Source organism: Bos grunniens, chromosome 2 (genome assembly GCF_055505025.1).
Source record: "Bos grunniens cultivar Pamir isolate PY7600 chromosome 2, Bosgru_T2T1.0, whole genome shotgun sequence".
NCBI classification, from domain to species: Eukaryota; Metazoa; Chordata; class Mammalia; order Artiodactyla; family Bovidae; genus Bos; species Bos grunniens.
In genome coordinates, this window is record NC_141166.1 from 109,376,171 (window position 1) to 109,393,418 (window position 17,248).

The 17,248-nt window shown below is 38.4% G+C and overlaps 1 protein-coding gene across 4 annotated transcripts in view; it reads left to right on the top strand.

Annotated features, from left to right (window-relative positions):
* The window catches only part of CERS6 (ceramide synthase 6), a 356,329-nt gene that overhangs the window by 199,000 nt on the left and 140,081 nt on the right, over nt 1-17,248 (top strand). For all 4 annotated transcript variants that reach the window (XM_086356509.1, XM_086356487.1, XM_086356493.1 and 1 more), the window contains exon 4: nt 9,150-9,207. In XM_086356509.1, the coding sequence (XP_086212635.1) occupies nt 9,150-9,207 (58 nt within the window). The remainder of the gene's footprint in view (nt 1-9,149; nt 9,208-17,248) is intronic.

The following is a 17,248-nucleotide window of genomic DNA, read 5'->3' on the forward strand; positions in this document are numbered from 1 at the left end:
CAAGCAAGTCAGAGGTTTGTGGCTGTAATCAAAGATGAGATAAGGAGGTAAGAAACACACCGTTAGAGAATTATAATGCTTTCATTGTTGCAGTGCTCAGAAAAGGTGGCTTCCTGGAATAGCTAGATTTGACATAAATCTCAAAGGAGGGATGGTGTTGCAGTACATAGACAAGATGAGTGGCTAAGACGGAGAAGGCTCCTGGGATATTACTGGTGACTTTAGTGAACAAGCTTAGTATTGTCTAAGTGCCCTGGTATTGAGAAGAATCCCCAGTGCAGCCCTTTCCTAATTCCAGTTTTGCAAGCAGCCAGTTTCTAGTCATCAGGACAGAGACTGTTCTCATCATGTGGTGTCCATGAATGGCCCCTTGGTTGGAAATACCATTTCAGCCGAATGCATTGTCTTCAGTTTTCAGGTGTGTAATGTCAAGAAGAGGCAGCAGAGCCTGATAGTTAAGAGCTGGGATGTTGAAATCATGCGCCTGGTTTGCAGTGCTGGTGTTCTCCCTTACTGGCTGTGTGACCTTTGAGAAGTCAGTGAACCTCTCTGGGCTTGTTTCCTCATTTGAAGGAAAATTAGGGATGATGTTAATAGTACCTACTTTGTTGTGTGGAATAGTTTTCACTGAACGACTTTCTGCTTGTAAAGGGCTCAGAACAGCCGTTAGCCCAGAGCAAGTACTCCAGAAATGTTGTAAAGAAACTGGCCCCACGGGCTGTCCTCCTTTCTGGGGTTGATGTGCTGAGTTGAGCTCAGGGAGCTGCTTCTGGATGTCTCTCCCTGCATCTGCCTCCTCTATCACTTAGGACCCCTGTGCCATGTGAGTGACACCTGGCAATAAAACGCAAGACCTCAACACTCTGATTCTCTGCTTTTATGGCACATTTTATTAGTCTTATTTTGACAAAGAACCCTTTCAGCCTTATTGTGTAAGGACAATAAAACAGATTCTGTGGGTGGTAGTTTTTACTAGCCTTCCATTCTCATTTTCAGGCTTGATGGCTATAAAAGGTTTCCATGTCCAAACAAGTGTAGTGTGGAACACATCTAGGCAGAGAAATGCATGCTAATTCTGTGGAATTTGAGAGGAGGCTTTCGAGTCAGCGTTGCACTAGGTTTGTGTCCTGGTTTGGCCACTTAGCAACAGTCTGGAATTGGGCAAGCTAATCCTGAGGCCTCTCGGTCCAATAGAGGTTCCTCCCTTGCAGAGTTGCTTTCTCATCTGGAATCTTTCTGGGATTCTCTGGTGATTCTGAGCATCCTCCAACCACAGCCTAGAATCCAGCCAGCCCCTGGTTCAGACAACAGGCTCCACAGTGAGGTGGTTATCCTCAACCCTGTTGTCTGTGTCCTTTTGAGTTTATGCTTTCCTTAACAAAATTCCTTTTCTGCCTGTTTAGTGCTGCATTCATAAAGACACGTAGGAAGATTCATGCACCCATCAGACCCATCACCCGTCACCCAGTTCAATGCGCCCAAAACATTGCCATCTTTAACCAGACATCCTCTAAGTTTTTAAAGAAACATTCTTTTAACTATATTTCTCTTACCATGACCACAGTCTCTTGAAATTTCTCTTTAAGAATAAATTTAATGCTTCCCTTCTCCAGTCCCTGCTTCCAGTAATATAATCTGAGAATTCATCCTTTGATTATTGTTTTTAAATATTTTGTACTAAATTGCCCCTTAAGAACAGTAGCATTTATTAGGCATTCAGTTCAGTTCAATTCAGTCACTCAGTCGTATCCGACTGTTTGTGACCCCATGAACCGCAGCACGCCAGGCCTCCCTGTCCATCACCAAATCTCAGAGTTCACCCAAACCCATGACCACTGTGTCAGTGATGCCATCCAACCATCTCATCCTCTGTCGTCCCCTTCTCCTCCTGCTCTCAATCTTTCCCAGCATCAGGGTCTTCAAATGAGTCAGCTCTCCACATCAGGTGGCCAAAGTATTGGAGTTTCAGCTTCAACATCAGTCCCTCCAGGACTGATCTCCTTTAGGATGGACTGATTGGATCTCCTTGCAGTCCAAGGGACTCTCAAGAGTCTTCTCCAACACCACAGGTCAAAAGCATCAATTCTTTGGCTCTCAGCTTTCTTTATAGTCCAACTCTCACATCCATACATCACTACTGGAAAAACCATAGCCTTGACTAGACAGGCCTTTGTTGGCAAAGTAATGTCTCTGCTTTTTAATATGCTATCTAGGTTGGTCATAACTTTCCTTCCAAGGAGCAAGCATCTTTTAATTTCATGGCTGCAATCACCATCTGCAGTGATTTTGGAGCCCAGAAAAATAGTCAGCCATTGTTTCCACTGTTTCCCCATCTATTTGCCATGAAGCGATGGGACCGGATGCCATGATCTTCATTTTCTGAATGTTGAGCTTTAAGCCAACTTTTTCACTCTCCTCTTTCACTTTCATCAAGAGGCTCTTTAGTTCTTCTTCACTTTCTGCCATAAGGGTGGTGTCATCTGCATATCTGAGGTTATTGATATTTCTCCCAGCGATCTTGATTCCAGCTTATGCTTCCTCCAGCCCAGCGTTTCTCATTATGTACTCTTCATATAAGTTAAATAAGCAGGGTGACAATATACAGCCTTGACATACTCCTTTTTCTATTTGTTCCATGTCCAGTTCTAACTGTTGCTTCCTGACCTGCATACAGGTTTCTCAAGAGGCAGGTCAGGTGGTCTGGTATTCCCATCTCTTTCAGAATTTTCCAGTTTATTGGGCATTATTTGCCCAAATTTCCCCAATGAAATTTACAGCAATTATTTATGTTGTTAACAATACTGCTTTTATTTTAAAATCATACTTTTTGAATTCTTAACTTTTGTATCTCAGTGGGTTGGAAGTGACCAAAGTAATTTGTTTAGTAATGGTTAAAGAGTAATGTATTTTCACAGCTTTTGATTATCTGAGAATGTTTTATGTATTTTTTTTTAACAAATGAAAGCAGTTTGGCTGGTAGTAGCTTTCTTTGATGGAATGTTCTGTCTTTTCTATAAATTTAGTGATGCAAAGGAGAAGTTAAGACTGCTGGATATTTGTTCCTTTGATGGTGACATATTTTCAATTGATTTGTATGTTGACTTTTTTTGTTTTTGTGCATGGATATTGAAGGATTTTTTTTTTAACCCAAGGATTCAAAATTTGTCAGGATGTGGCTTTGAATTGATATTGTTCAGAATACAATGTTGACCTTATTCTTTTCAGTCAGTTTTTTTTTTTTCAGTTGTATCTTTGGCTATTCCTTCTGTTTAAATCCTTCAGTTGAGTTTTCTCAGAAGCAGCTATAATTAGACTTGATTTTTCTGATTCTCTGGATCTTAGGTCTTCTTTCATCCATTGGTTTTTTCTCCAGCCCTATGGAGATGCTTTATCTTCTACATCAATGGTTTTTAGCAGGATATGTGTATATTTTTTCTTCCCTTCCCCCTCATGTGGATAATATTCCTTCACTTCATTTTTAGAATCCTTATATTGCTTTTCTGTTTCTCTTATAATCTCTTTTTATCTTACCCAGTAGTCTTTTACTAATTTGTGGCTTTCTTCTTCTGGTTTTAGGAGACATATCTAACAACACCAAATGCTTTTCTAAAAATGACATCTGATTCCTCCAGGGAGTTAACTTTAGGAGATGGTTCTTTCTTTGGATCCTTAGCATGCTCTTTTCTTTTCGTATTTATTCAATACTTCCTAGTAGACCTGTATTGACATTTAGATTTTTTTCATTCCCGAATTTGGAAATATTCATCTAGACCTGCTCACAGAGAAGATGTATAGATTGACTTTTACCCCACTCTCTGTTCTCTTTTTTGCTAGTAAAAGTCCTCTTTTAGATCTCTGACCTTGTAGCAAGTTGATGACTATAGGCCTTGGTCTACTTTCAGTGAACCAGAAGAATTTCACATAGAGCAGCTATCTCTATATCTTGTTCTCTGTCAGTTAAATGGGTTGTAAGAACTCGAACCTCCAGAATGCAATACCACCATGAATCATTTTGCCTCTAAGTCACCTTCTGTGTAACTGGAACTCCCAGGGTGCTAAATGCTTCCTTTTTTCTTACTCATCTTTTGATCAGTCATGAATTGACAAGGTGGGGGGATTCTCCTCCTACCTCAAAAGTTTCATTCATGACAGAGGGCTGTCTAGGTTTCTGATGGATGCAGATTTTTGCATTTCTGTACAAGATGGCAGAAAGTGGAGACAGGAAGATATACTCAGATTTTCCTACTTCCTTTAAGACCAATAGCTTGTTTCTTGTTGCCTCTAATTACCTTTTTATTTCTAATTTTATTCTTATTCTTTTTTTTTTCTTCTGTAAATTCTCTGATTCTTGTAATAGGTACAAGGTCATTTTTTCTTTTTTGTGGTTGCATGCACCTTTATTTACCTTTCTTTTTAATAGATATTTTAGTGGGAGGCTGAGAGGGGTTGTGTCAATGGCTGATAGTTAGGCACCATTTAAAACTGTAACCTACATGAAACTACAAAAATAAAACAAAGGATTTCCTGAATATGGAAAAATCCTTGAAAATATTGCTTCTGTAGATATTTGGTGGAAATAAACTCTGCCTTATAGATATTCATCACAAATTGTTATTCAAATGATGGAGGCATTCATGTTCCTATAATACAACCTATGTCTTATGAAAGCTGGGTCATTTTATGAAAGAAAATGTAGTTACATGAATGACTATAGGGGTTCCAATGATTTTCATAAAGTTTTGTTGTTATCTGTAAAAACTGCCTGATCTACGTATCTTATACAGTTAATGGGGTTCTCACGGCAAGTATACTGGGGGTTTGCTGTTCCTTCCTCCAGTGGATCATGTTTTGTCAGAACTCTCCACTATGATTCATCCATCTTGGGTGCCCTGCATGGCATAGCTCATAGCTTCATTGAGTTATGCAAGTCCCTTTGACATGACAAGGCAGTGAAGGGGAGGTGAAGAGGGCAAAGGAGAAGAGGGCAACAGAGGAGGAGATGATAGAATGACATCACCGATGCAAAGGACATGAACTTGGGCAAACTCCAGGGGACGGTGAGGGACAGGAAAGCCTGGCATGCTGCAGCCCATTGGGTCACAAAGAGTTGGGCAGAACTTGATGACTGAACAACAAGTGTTCTAGAGCTGAAACAGTTGTTATAAATCATTTAGTCTAAGAGTTGTGAATTCACTTGTCTTCAGAGACCAAAAAATGACTTGCAAATGCGTGAATTAGGCTGGTTTAACACAACCATGAGTCAGAGGAACTAGAGAGAAGTGGAAATTACTCTTTCCATCAAATCCTTAGGACATCAATATATCAAAACAGTGTAAATATCAAAAACAGTATAATATAAACCACTCTCCCATTATAGAGATGGAATTGAGGTCAAGAGATATCAGTAGGTTTGCCCAAAGTTAAGAGAATCTATGAATCTTGACCATAACCAGCTATATAATTCTAGGAACCAATGAACAATAAAATATGGAGCTCCTTGTTCAACAATTATTAAGAATTTCAAGATAGTAACAGCAAAACATTAAACCTAGCATCATACTCTGTATAACTGCATGAGATACACACCCTTAGACCCATACCTGGTCTTCACTTCTGATTTAGAATTTATACATCCTAACAGAAAGAAACACACAGATACTCTCACCCGCAGCCACCAAAAAAATTGATAATGGAGATGGGGTTAAAATTAAGGCCTTGGCTTTGACACTGCAGTAAGTAAACTGACTTTGCTTAGAAGAGGGCTTTTGTAAGAAGTTTTAGAACCATTGCTTTTTGTTCCTGTCTGAATTCAGGTTTTATGGATTTTTAGTTGGTGATTTTCAATCCTAAAGTTCAAAACTCTTCTCTAAAGGTTACTTCTGACTTGAATTCCAGGATGTTTGAAGAGTCAGTCAGTCCAGGAATGAAACTCAGGGACATTTGTTTCTACCATTGAGTCTTACTCAGCTCTCTGAGCTCCCTACTATTGTTCTTTTCTTCTTACCTCAAAAGAGCTTTGTAACCTGAATCATCTCCTTAAATAACCTTTACAAAAAATCTTACTTGTTATGGTTTATCAGAAGGGAAGGGGAAAGGCATAAATTAGAATGGAATTAACATATACACACTACTATATATAAGATAGATAAACAACAAAGACCTACTGTATAGCACAGAGAAATCTACTCAATATGTTGTAATACCCTGTAAGGGAAATTAATCTGAAAAAAAAAAATATATATATATATATATACCATACTGTAGACCATATATATACTATACTGTAGACCATATATCAAGTGGGCCTTAGAAAGCATCACTACAAACAAAGCTAGTGGAGGTGATGGAATTCCAGTTGAGCTATTTCAAATCCTGAAAGATGATGCTGTGAAAGTGCTGCACTCAATATGCCAGCAAAACTGGAAAACTCAGCAGTGGCCACAGGACTGGAAAAGGTCAGTTTTCATTCCAATCCCAAAGAAAGGCAAGGCCAAAGAATGCTCAAACTACTGCACAATTGCACTCATCTCACACACTAGCAAAGTAATGCTCAAAATTCTCCAAGCCAGGCTTCAGCAATACGTGAACCGTGAACTTCCTGATGTTCAAGCTGGTTTTAGAAAAGGCAAAGGAACCAGAGATCAAATTTCCAACATCCACTGGATCATGGAAAAAGCAAGAGAGTTCCAGAAAAACATCTATTTCTGCTTTATTGACTATGCCAAAGCCTTTGACTGTGTGGATCACAATAAATTGTGGAAAATTCTGAAAGAGATGGAATACCAGACCACCTGACCTGCCTCTTCAGAAACCTATATGCAGGACAGGAAGCAACAGTTAGAACTGGACATGGAACAACAGACTGGTTCTAAATAGGAAAAGGAGTATGTCAAGGCTGTATATTGTCACCCTGCTGATTTAACTTATATGCCTAGTACATCATGAGAAACGCTGGACTGGAAGAAGCACAAGCTGGAATCAAGATTACCAGGAGAAATATCAATAACCTCAGATATGCAGATGACACCACCCTTATGGCAGAAGGTGAAGAACAACTAAAAAGCCTCTAGATGAAAGTGAAAGAGGAGAGTGAAAAAGTTGGCTTAAAACTCAACATTCAGAAAACGAAGATCATGGCATCTGGTCCCATCGCTTCATGGGAAATAGATGGGGAAACAGTGGAAACAGTGTCAAACTTTATTTTTTAGGCTCCAAAATCACTGCAGATGGTGATTGCAGCCATGAAATTAAAAGACGCTTACTCCTTGGAAGGAAAGTTATGACCAATCTAGACAGGATGTTCAAAAGCAGAGACATTACTTTGCCAAAAAAGGTCCATCTAGTCAAGGCTATGGTTTTTCCAGTGGTCATGTATGTATGTGAGAGTTGGGACTGTGAAGAAAGCTGAGCGCTGAAGAATTGATGCTTTTGAACTGTGGTGTTGGAGAAGACTCTTGAGAGTCCCTTGGACTGCAAGGAGATCCAACCAGTCCATTCTAAAGGAGATCAGTCCTGGTTGTTCATTGGAAGGACTGATGCTGAGGCTGAAACTCCAATATTTTGGCCACCTCATGCAAAGAGTTGACTCATTGGAAAAGACCCTGATGCTGGGAGGGATTGGGGGCAGGAGGAGAAGGGGACGACAGAGGATGAGATGGCTGGATAGCATCACAGACTCGATGTACATGAGTTTGGGTGAACTCCAGGAGTTGGTGATGGACAGGGAGGTCTGCTGTGCTGTGATTCATGGGGTCACAAAGAGTTGGACACAACTGAGTGACTGAACTGAACTGAGACCATATATATAATTATGGTCTACAGTCCATGGCAGTCGCAAAAGAGTCGGACATGATTTAGCTAGTAAACAACAAAAACAGTGTGTATATATAATGTATAACTAATGTATCACTGTGCTGTACACCTGAAATTGACATGACATTGTAAGTCAACTATACTTCAACTAAAAATAAATCAGACTCAAAGAAAAAATTCTTATTTGAAATTTTTACATGGCTTGGAAACACGGAAAGCAAATTTCCTTGTTGCAAAGTTAACTAGTCACTTTCTCCTTTGTGTTCATTTACAACTTGTAACCCAAGATACCATGAGCAGCATGATCTCAGGAATTCTGTTCTGTGACATCAACCAGTTTTTAAAGGCACAACTATTTATACTCAGAAAAATTAAAAAATGAGATTGGGAATTGACTACCAGGTTGAGGTTTTTTGCAGTAACCATATATTATATATATGCACACACACTATGTATATAAGTTATATAAAGTCTTGGTATTTATGTAAAGTCTTTAAAAGAGGTAAACGTTCAATTCATCTAACATTGAAAGAGAACTTAAAGATTCTCCCCATTAAAAAAAGTGACCATCTAACAGCTGGACAGAGTTTGGGATAGTATAAGTGAAAGTGAAAGTGAAGTCGCTCAGTCCTGTCCAACTCTTTGCGACCCCATGGACCCCAGGCTCCTCAGTCCATGGAATTTTCCAGGCAAGAGTACTGGAGTGGGTTGCCAATTCCTTCTCCAGGGGATCTTCCCAACCCAGGGATCAAACCTGGGTCTCGCGCACTGCAGGCAGACGCTTAACAGTTGTACATCAGATGGATGGTTTGGATTCCAAATAGGTTCCTTTAGTGATATCCAGAAAGATGCCAATAAAAATTTGTTAAAAGATGAAGGGGAAAAGTGTTACCTACTTTAAAAATACTAAAGTTTTTTCTTTTAAAAATGAACATCAGGTAAGTCATTTACTTAATCTCTGTATCAGGCAAAGAATTCCAAACTATCTTATATACCTTCATATTGTTCAAATCTATCCATTCATGAGCCATGAACTAGAGGAAATTCACATGCTGGAAGAAGAAAAGATGAGTGAATAGGCAAACATAATAACTGAACGAAAGAATAATTGTTACAAATATAATTATTAATATTTAAAATATTTCCTGTATGCCATTCATGGTAAGTGTACATGTTTAGCCTGCACTGAAGTCACTAGTTGTGTTTAATCCCTGGTTGGGACAAAGGTGTGTGTGTGGGGGGGTTCATTTAATGGAATTTTTTCACTCATGTATTTCAGAATATGCTATGAAATATTTAAACTGAGTATCATAGAATGCTTTTTAAACTTTCCACAGGTGGAAATTTTCATATGGCCTTTATATATTTACCTATGGAATCCGGTTCCTGAAAAAGGTAGGATCTGTCAAATTATTTTATATAATTCTCATGTAATTGTAAGTGTACATCTCATGCTTTCTGTTGTGACAGAAGTAGTATTTTAAACAGTCGTAAGACTTGCTAAGAGTTATTTGTGCATTTTCTTTGATTTATAAAAATATTGGTGATTTATTCTTTGTAGTAAATAACTTTTAGGCATATGTAGAAAATAGTTTCGAAAATAATTAGTTTTTCCAGTGATAGATATTGCTAAGCCCTCGGACCACTCTAGTTGGTTATCTGCTACCCATAGGCTTTAGGAACTTATAAAATTCATCTGAGGCTTGAAAAGAAGTTAGAGTTACCACATCACACAACTTAAAAAGGTCAGTTGTGGCATTGAGTATTATTACCATAGCCTTTGCCAGTAGAAATTAGAATTTAGTGTCTTGCAAAGCTACCAACAAGGTGACACCAACTGCCAGTGGAAAATTCCATTCCTTTCCTAGACTGTGCTTTGCTATTCTGCATAAAACAAGGCACCGTTACCTATGAAAACAATTCTTTGAGGCTGTCATAGTCTTTTTGTTCATTATTTCAATGCTTAATAGCACTAACAAGTTAGGCTGCTTAACTTCAAGTCTCACAGTCATACAATAGTGAGTTGGCAGAAGATGGAAACTTATTTTTTAAAAATATTTTATGGTGTTATCCTTTAAAGTGGTATCAGTGTTATCTTTATTTAGCACATTTTTATTTTCAAAGTGGGGCATTGTGCCAAGTGACATTCCTTACTTGTAAATTCTCATGTAAATATTTGTATGAAAATTATATATATTTTTTAAGTCTGAGTTGTAAGATATTGTCTGCCTGTGGCAAATTCTATTATAAATAATGGTTGTTTCCCAGTATCATAGTTTCCTAGAGGAAATATTCTTTTTGCTTGTTCTCTTATCCTTTAGCAACTGCACTTATTTTTCACTTAATAAAACTACATGGCCCAGCAGCCATCTGAATAGATTTAAAAGCATGAACTTCACTTTGTATGCTAAGTATGAAGACATTCTCAACTGGGGTAAATAAATGTGGTGGAAAGTGTTTATTTTGGAACCCTACTGTTCCAGTTTTTAAGTTTACTTATCTGGGGGGAAATGGAAAGAATTGGCTGTAGAGCTGTAGAGAGAAAAAATGGCTATAGAGCTTTTATACTTCCAACTTTACTACTTCAGAAGAGGAAATAACTTTGGATGGAATTTCAGCTGACCTGGGAGAGCTGGGCTTCATGGGAATATTGAGTTGCTAACTGAGGTCAAGGTTTGGAATTCATGTCAGGTTCTATTGATGATGGTGAGCAAGGAGAGATGGTGAGAGCCAGGAGCGCTTTTTTGCCCTTTTCCCTAGATCTGCAGGATGTGGTCTCTTTTAAAAGCTCTCGTTCAGTAAGCCTGGCCATCTGTCATCAGAACAGGAGACACTTTGACACAGCTCTGCTTCATTCTGTCCCTACACAGACCAAGTGGAACCAAATGGAACGATAGTAGTTTTCATTCCCTAGTTTTCAGTGGCTCTGTAGAAGGCAGTAAGAGAGTTTCTCAATGGAATGTTTGCTTGAAAATTGTTGTTCCTTAAACTGTAACCATTTCAGCTGCTTCTATATGTAATAAATGCTTAAAATGAAGAGAGCTAGATGTTGTTCTTGTTGGATTAATTTGTATTGGGGGTTTCTTCCTTTGATACTAAGAAGCACTCAGTTTGGGATGAGCTGTATGGTTTAGAGTTTGGTCATAATGCAAGATAGAAAAGTGTACGTAGAATCCATATGACTGAGCTAACCGCAGAGGACATCATAAGCTATCTTGTCCAACTCTTTCATTTCACGGCTGAGGGAGCGGGAAATCCAGAAAGGGTAGGTGGCATTCTACAGGTCACACAGTGAGTTTATGAAAGGGCTGAATCTGAAGTGGAACATACACTGCTCTCTCTTATTCTAGTACTTTCCCCCACTCTACCAGCCTGCCTGAACCACAGCATGGTTTTCAGAGGACTTCCTTCTTTGGCTAAGTTAGGAAACTTAACCTAATGTAGTTGTTGTTTCTGTTTGTAGAACTTTAACATATTCCAGTTTTTCTGAAGAAAGGCTATATGATGGGAAAAGACCCTATGTGACTAGAAATAGTTTTCGTATGCAAGGTATTTAGAAGCGTAAGAGAAATATTGATCTGTTGTACCTTTTATCATTTACTCTGTGTTGATTTCCCCTCCACTGTGTCATAGATCCTATAGTTGATGTGTGAACATATCTTCAGAGCAAGACACAGGCTGACTTCCGCATGAATTGTCTCAGGGTCCTGGGCACCTACCTCCCTCTTGTACTGACCCAGTATAGGTGATCAATTGTGTGGCCACCCTATGGATAGTTCTATAAAAAGGATGAAATCATTGGCCTCATATTTTCAGGCATCCTACAAAGAAAGTGTATGTGTGTGTTCACTCATAGGAAATCAACAAAATGTTTTCTATAGTTTCATGATGACAGATAAGAGGGTGCACCTCATTTATGCTGAGGAGCCAGTGCTTAGGTGCGTAGATGTTATATGCTGTCTTTGCTTTCTTAGCTCAAACCTGCCTTAGAGACAGCAGTAACTCTGATGATAGAAGTAGACCCTGGCAGGCAAGACCTTACACACACGTTAGTGAACTATTAAGTGAAGTCATTGTTGAGTTAGTAGGATGTATTTAAATAGTAGAATCTAAAATATTTAAATAGTTTTAATAGTCTGCTCCTGTAATTGTTGACACAAGTGACTCTTTGCTCCATAAATATGATTGGCAGAGACAAGTACTTCATAAAAGAATGCACAGAATTAGTTGAGGTACTCCGAAGTCCCAGCACACAATGTACTCACACAAATTAATACATTTTTCTAGGTCTTGAAAGGAACCATATGTCAAACCTTTGAAAATAGAGTAAGTTATCTCTCACTTATTATTACCTTTTTTCTCATTTGTAGGTGGAAGTTTATATTGAGTAGAGTTCCTTAAATACTTTCTTTGAGTTCCTTTACTAATTTTTTAAAAATATAGTGTCACAGGAAATCCATGAGATACATTTGCAACCAGGACTTAGGTAATTTTTTTTTCTACGTAATCTATCCATTAGGCTAATATAGTAACAACTTTTTGACCATAAGGCACATTTTATATCACAGTTTTCTACACATGCATGCATGTGTGTGTGCTAAGTCACTTCAGTCATGTCTGACTCTTTGTGACCCTGTGGACTATAGCCCGACCAGGCTACTCTGTCCATGGGATTCTCCAGGCAAGAATAGAGTGGGTTACCATGCCCTCCTCCAAGGGGTCTTCCTGACCCAGGGATCGAACCTGCGTCTCTTATGTATCCAGCATTGGCAGGCGGGTCCTTTACCACTAGCACAAACTGGAAAGCCCTTACACATGCATATATATAATTAAAATAAAGTTTACTCAAAATATATCTCTACCTAATCTCTCTATCAGTCAGGGTCTCCATTAGGAGATAGAAATCATAGGAGTGATTCTTGGAGTGACTATAATGTAAAGAATTATAAACTAAGAGCCAGTCACTAAGATGATACTATTCAGAGTAATTGATCTGCTGTTTGCTACCAGTCTGCCATGAGATAAGGAGCTTGACTTGAATGTAAATCAACTCACTGCTTCTTTTTTTGAGAGTCTATCTCTGAAGAAGAATCGGCTGAACTGAACAGTGCGCTTAGCAACGTAGTTAATTGACATTCTGATGAAACAGTAACACACATTTCAAGGACTGGCGCTTGTCTGCCCACAACACTTTGCTCAGTGCTGCACTGAGGTCTCATGGAGGCAGCAACAGCAGGAAGAAGCTATAGCTCTGAGGATGGAGGCTTGTGGTGAGGGGTTGGAGTTATTAGAACCTGGACACTTGAAGAAGGAACCATGGAGCTGGACAGGCCTCTGCTGAGAAAACGCTGACCGGCTGTTATGTCTCAGAAACCACAAGGAGGCTGATTCGGAGAATGAGGGAAGAATGCAACCAACTGCAGCCGCTGGGATGCACTGTCTGGGGTGCAGATGCATGCTGGAGGGTGGGGTGGGAGTGGGGCTGGGGGTGAAGGCGAGAACGGGAAGCAAAACAGAAAGGAGCCATCCTTTCTTCATCTAGCAGTCTTCCTGCCTCCTCTAATGCCTACCTAGAGTCAGAGCTCAGCAAGGGACCAGCTCCTTGGAGCCAGCTCAAGACTGTCCACCTTATGAAATCATGAGTGAGGGTTAGATGGGGGAGTGAGACTACCTCTAAGGGATAAGTAAAACATGAGAAAAAGAAACAAGCACAGAGTGTTCTCGAAAGGCTGCTGCTATTGCTGCTCAGTCACGTCTGACTCTTCACAAACCTTTGGGCCATAGTGCGCCACGCTCCTCTGTCCAAGGGATTTCCCAGGCAAGGATCCTGGAGTGACATTTATCATTTTTGAATACTGCTTTGGGTTTTTTTCATTTTTATATTTTAGAAATTCTATCAAAGAACAAAGATTTTTGAAGTTATCTTTTACTCTACCTAATCCAAACTAAATAGCTTTTGGTGATGCGCTATACACTTTGTTAAGAGCATATCTAATACCACATGTTAACAGAATCAAGCGATGACAGGCATTATTCACTGGGATCTGACCACTAAATAAAATTCTTTTATGCAAAAGAAAAAAAAGCAGACTTCCCACTGTGCTGCATTCTATGATACAGTCTGACAACTTACCATAATTTATTTCATTACATTTTAAAAATATGCAAATTGCTGCAGATTATATTGACTTCATGACTAACCAGGGGTGAAAACTCACATTTGAAAAGTACCTTGGCCAACTGAGCACTTTACCCACTTCCCTTAAACTTTCCGAACCTGGCCTGAATTATGGCATAACTTCTCATTATTCATTGGGTGTGCTTTTCAAAGGTCAGCAAAGAAAGCCAGAATATTCCTCTGGTGTCATGTTTCAAGGTGTTCCCTTTTCCTTGTTAGTTCTCTTGGAATCTTTCTGAAGTGAAAGCAGCATTGTCATCCTTTTGCCTATTTTGATATGGAAGTAAAAATTGTCCAGTCATTATAATATGTGTCCAGTAAGAGTTTTTTTGTATTATTTTAAAAAAATTTGAAATTGCTTACAGCACATCGCTTGTTTAAGGACTCTTGACACTGGGAGTTTTACTTAAGAAAAAGGCCCCATCAAATGTCATAGAATACAGTAGACATTGGAAAGGGACCCTAAAGATCAACTGCCTCAAATTTCTCATTTCAGAAAAGAAGAAACAATTTTAAAAGAATCAATTGACTTGCCTGAAGAAAGAATCTCTGCCAGTCTTGTGGTCTTTACAATTTCTAGGTTGTTTTAAAAAAATAAAATAAAATTTAGAAAACTAGTTTCAAAATCTAGCAGTTCAAGAAATGTTTTTAATTTTTATTAATAAATTCACCAGACTACGAAATAGAAGTCACATTACTATGGGAGAACATCACAGGACTGAAGTTTCAGTCTCTGCTCTGCCAGTTGAGCTTAACGGTACCTTTGCTCCCTGAAACCTTATTTTTCTTGTCTGTGAAATGGGAAGATGATGCTTGCCTTGGCTTTCTTAGCTTGCATGTAGGAGTTCTGTGGAAACTCTGTAGTATTTTGAAAATGTAAGATGTAACACTAATTATTACTGATTTAGAGGGGGCTCACAGCTGTGAATGCCTGTCTCCTACAATCCTCTGACATGAAGCTTTCCATCTTGTGCTGCAGCTGCCATCTAGTCCAGTGAAATCCTTTGTCCTGACTTTGCTTTTAGGCTTGCAAACAGGTAAATGAGCTACCTGGAATGGAAATTATCTGGCATGACCTGAGGAAATTGCCTTTCAAGGCTTCTCCTTATTGTATCTTCATATCTCCTTCCCACATCTGTCCTCTTGAATATTTTCTGATTCCCTCATACCTTTCATTTGCCCTTGACTTATATCTGGTATCCTATCTGAGAAGAATATTCTGAAGCCAAAGAGAAACTGAAGATAGTGTGTTTCAGTGAGGACCCTGAAGAAGGAGCCAGAAGACCTGGCCATTAATCAGTTTTGCAATGTTAAACAAGTTAGATTCTCTGGGATTGAATTGCTACATCTCTAAAATTAGTAATGTAGACTAATGCAACATTTTAAATTATTTTTATTTTATTATTTTTAATATATATAACATTTTAAAACTCTTACTCCATAATTCAGTGAAGATTTTGAAATAGCTGATCATTATGGCAAGCTGGTACAAACCTGTTTAGAAAGCAAAATGGTGATGTAGAATAATAACCATAAGAATGTTCATATACTGTGACTTAGCAATTCAACTCTTATGAATTTATCCTGAGGAATGAATTATATGAAAGCAAAAAATATACATGTATAAAGTTTTATTACAACTTAAAAATATTTATATACACATACACTTATATGCAAATTATACAGCAAATCCAAAATAGAATGCAAAACAACCTTGATGCCTAATATTAGAATTGTTTACATTGTTGTTATCAAAATGGCAAAATAGCATGCAACTACTTAAAAATAATAACTATAAAATTACGATATTATTTGTAGTGCTAGTAAAATATTAAGTAGAACGTTACATGAAAATAAGTAACAAACTCATTGCTTTGAAAGCTCATTGATTTTGCTTTTAAAATCATATATATATAGCAAATTGGATATAACAGGTAAAAATGTTAAGACTTCTTTTAGAGAGGAATTGTGGATGGTTAATTTTTCTCAAAATATCTTTACTATTTTCTTTTTTATTTAAAAAGTTAACCTTAAGATACAGGAATTAAGATGGAAATGATTGTGCATGATTTGTGAAACTATGGATTATGAAAGTATTTGCAGTTGTAACTTTTAAAAAAGAGAAAAATTTTTTTGAAGTTGGGTTGCATTTAAATGGCAAAGACATATGGAAGTTTCATTAAAAAACTCCCCGTCTGTTCTTATTTTCCTAATCCTGACTGCCCTAGTCCCCACGTTTTCTCTCAGGGCTTCTCTGAGGTCTTATTGCCCAGAATGCCCCACTATGGCCCTAGCATAGACTTCTTTCTTAACTTTTTATTTTGTATTGAGGTATAGCCAATTGAATTCTTTCTGAAGTGAAGACTCAGACACAACTGGGCGACTGAACAACAACAACATAGCCAATTAACAATGTTGTGATAGTTTCAAGTGAACAACAAAGGGACTCAGCCATAGATCTGTATGTATCCACTTTCCCTCATACTCCACTCCCATCCAAGCTGCCTCATGACACTGAACAGGGTTCCATAGCATAGACTTTCTAATGAGCTGTTTTAGTCTTCAATAGGATTCTGGTAAGGTTTAAGCTCTTTTTCCATAAGAGATTTACATGGCCTATGTTAGACAATAAATTCTTCATTTCATATAATACTTTAAAAACTTCTTTCACAATCAAAGTCCCACCTTTTTTGGGGTAATGCTTTGGAAACATTCTTGGCTTAGTGTATAGCCAGAATGAAATTTTGCATCACTAATCATAATCGTAATCATGATAAGGATAGTTACACTGTGCTGAGCACTCATTGTGGGCAAGACATTCTTATTGATTTCAAATGTATTGTACTGTATAACTCCTCATCCTTATACATGAAGGAACCAAGGCTAGCAAAGGATCAGTAATGTGTCCAAGTCAGTGGGAGGGCTGAGATTTAAATCTAGGTATATTTGGCTATGGGAGAAGGAAATGGCAACCCACTCCAGTGTTCTTGCCTGGAGAATCCCAGGGACAGAGGAGCCTGGTGGGCTGCCGTCTATGGGGTCGCACAGAGTCGGACGTGACTGAAGCGACTTAGCAGCAGCAGCAGCATATTTGGCTATATAGCCTACTTGTATCCAGGCTTAGTTACTGACTGAGTAGGTCTTACTGGGCTGATGAGGCTTGAGCAGTGACTAAGGAAAAGCAGAGTCTCTGTCTTATAAGTGAATTCATATTCAGAACACAGAGTTAAATTTAGTGGTTATATTCAAAACGTCCAA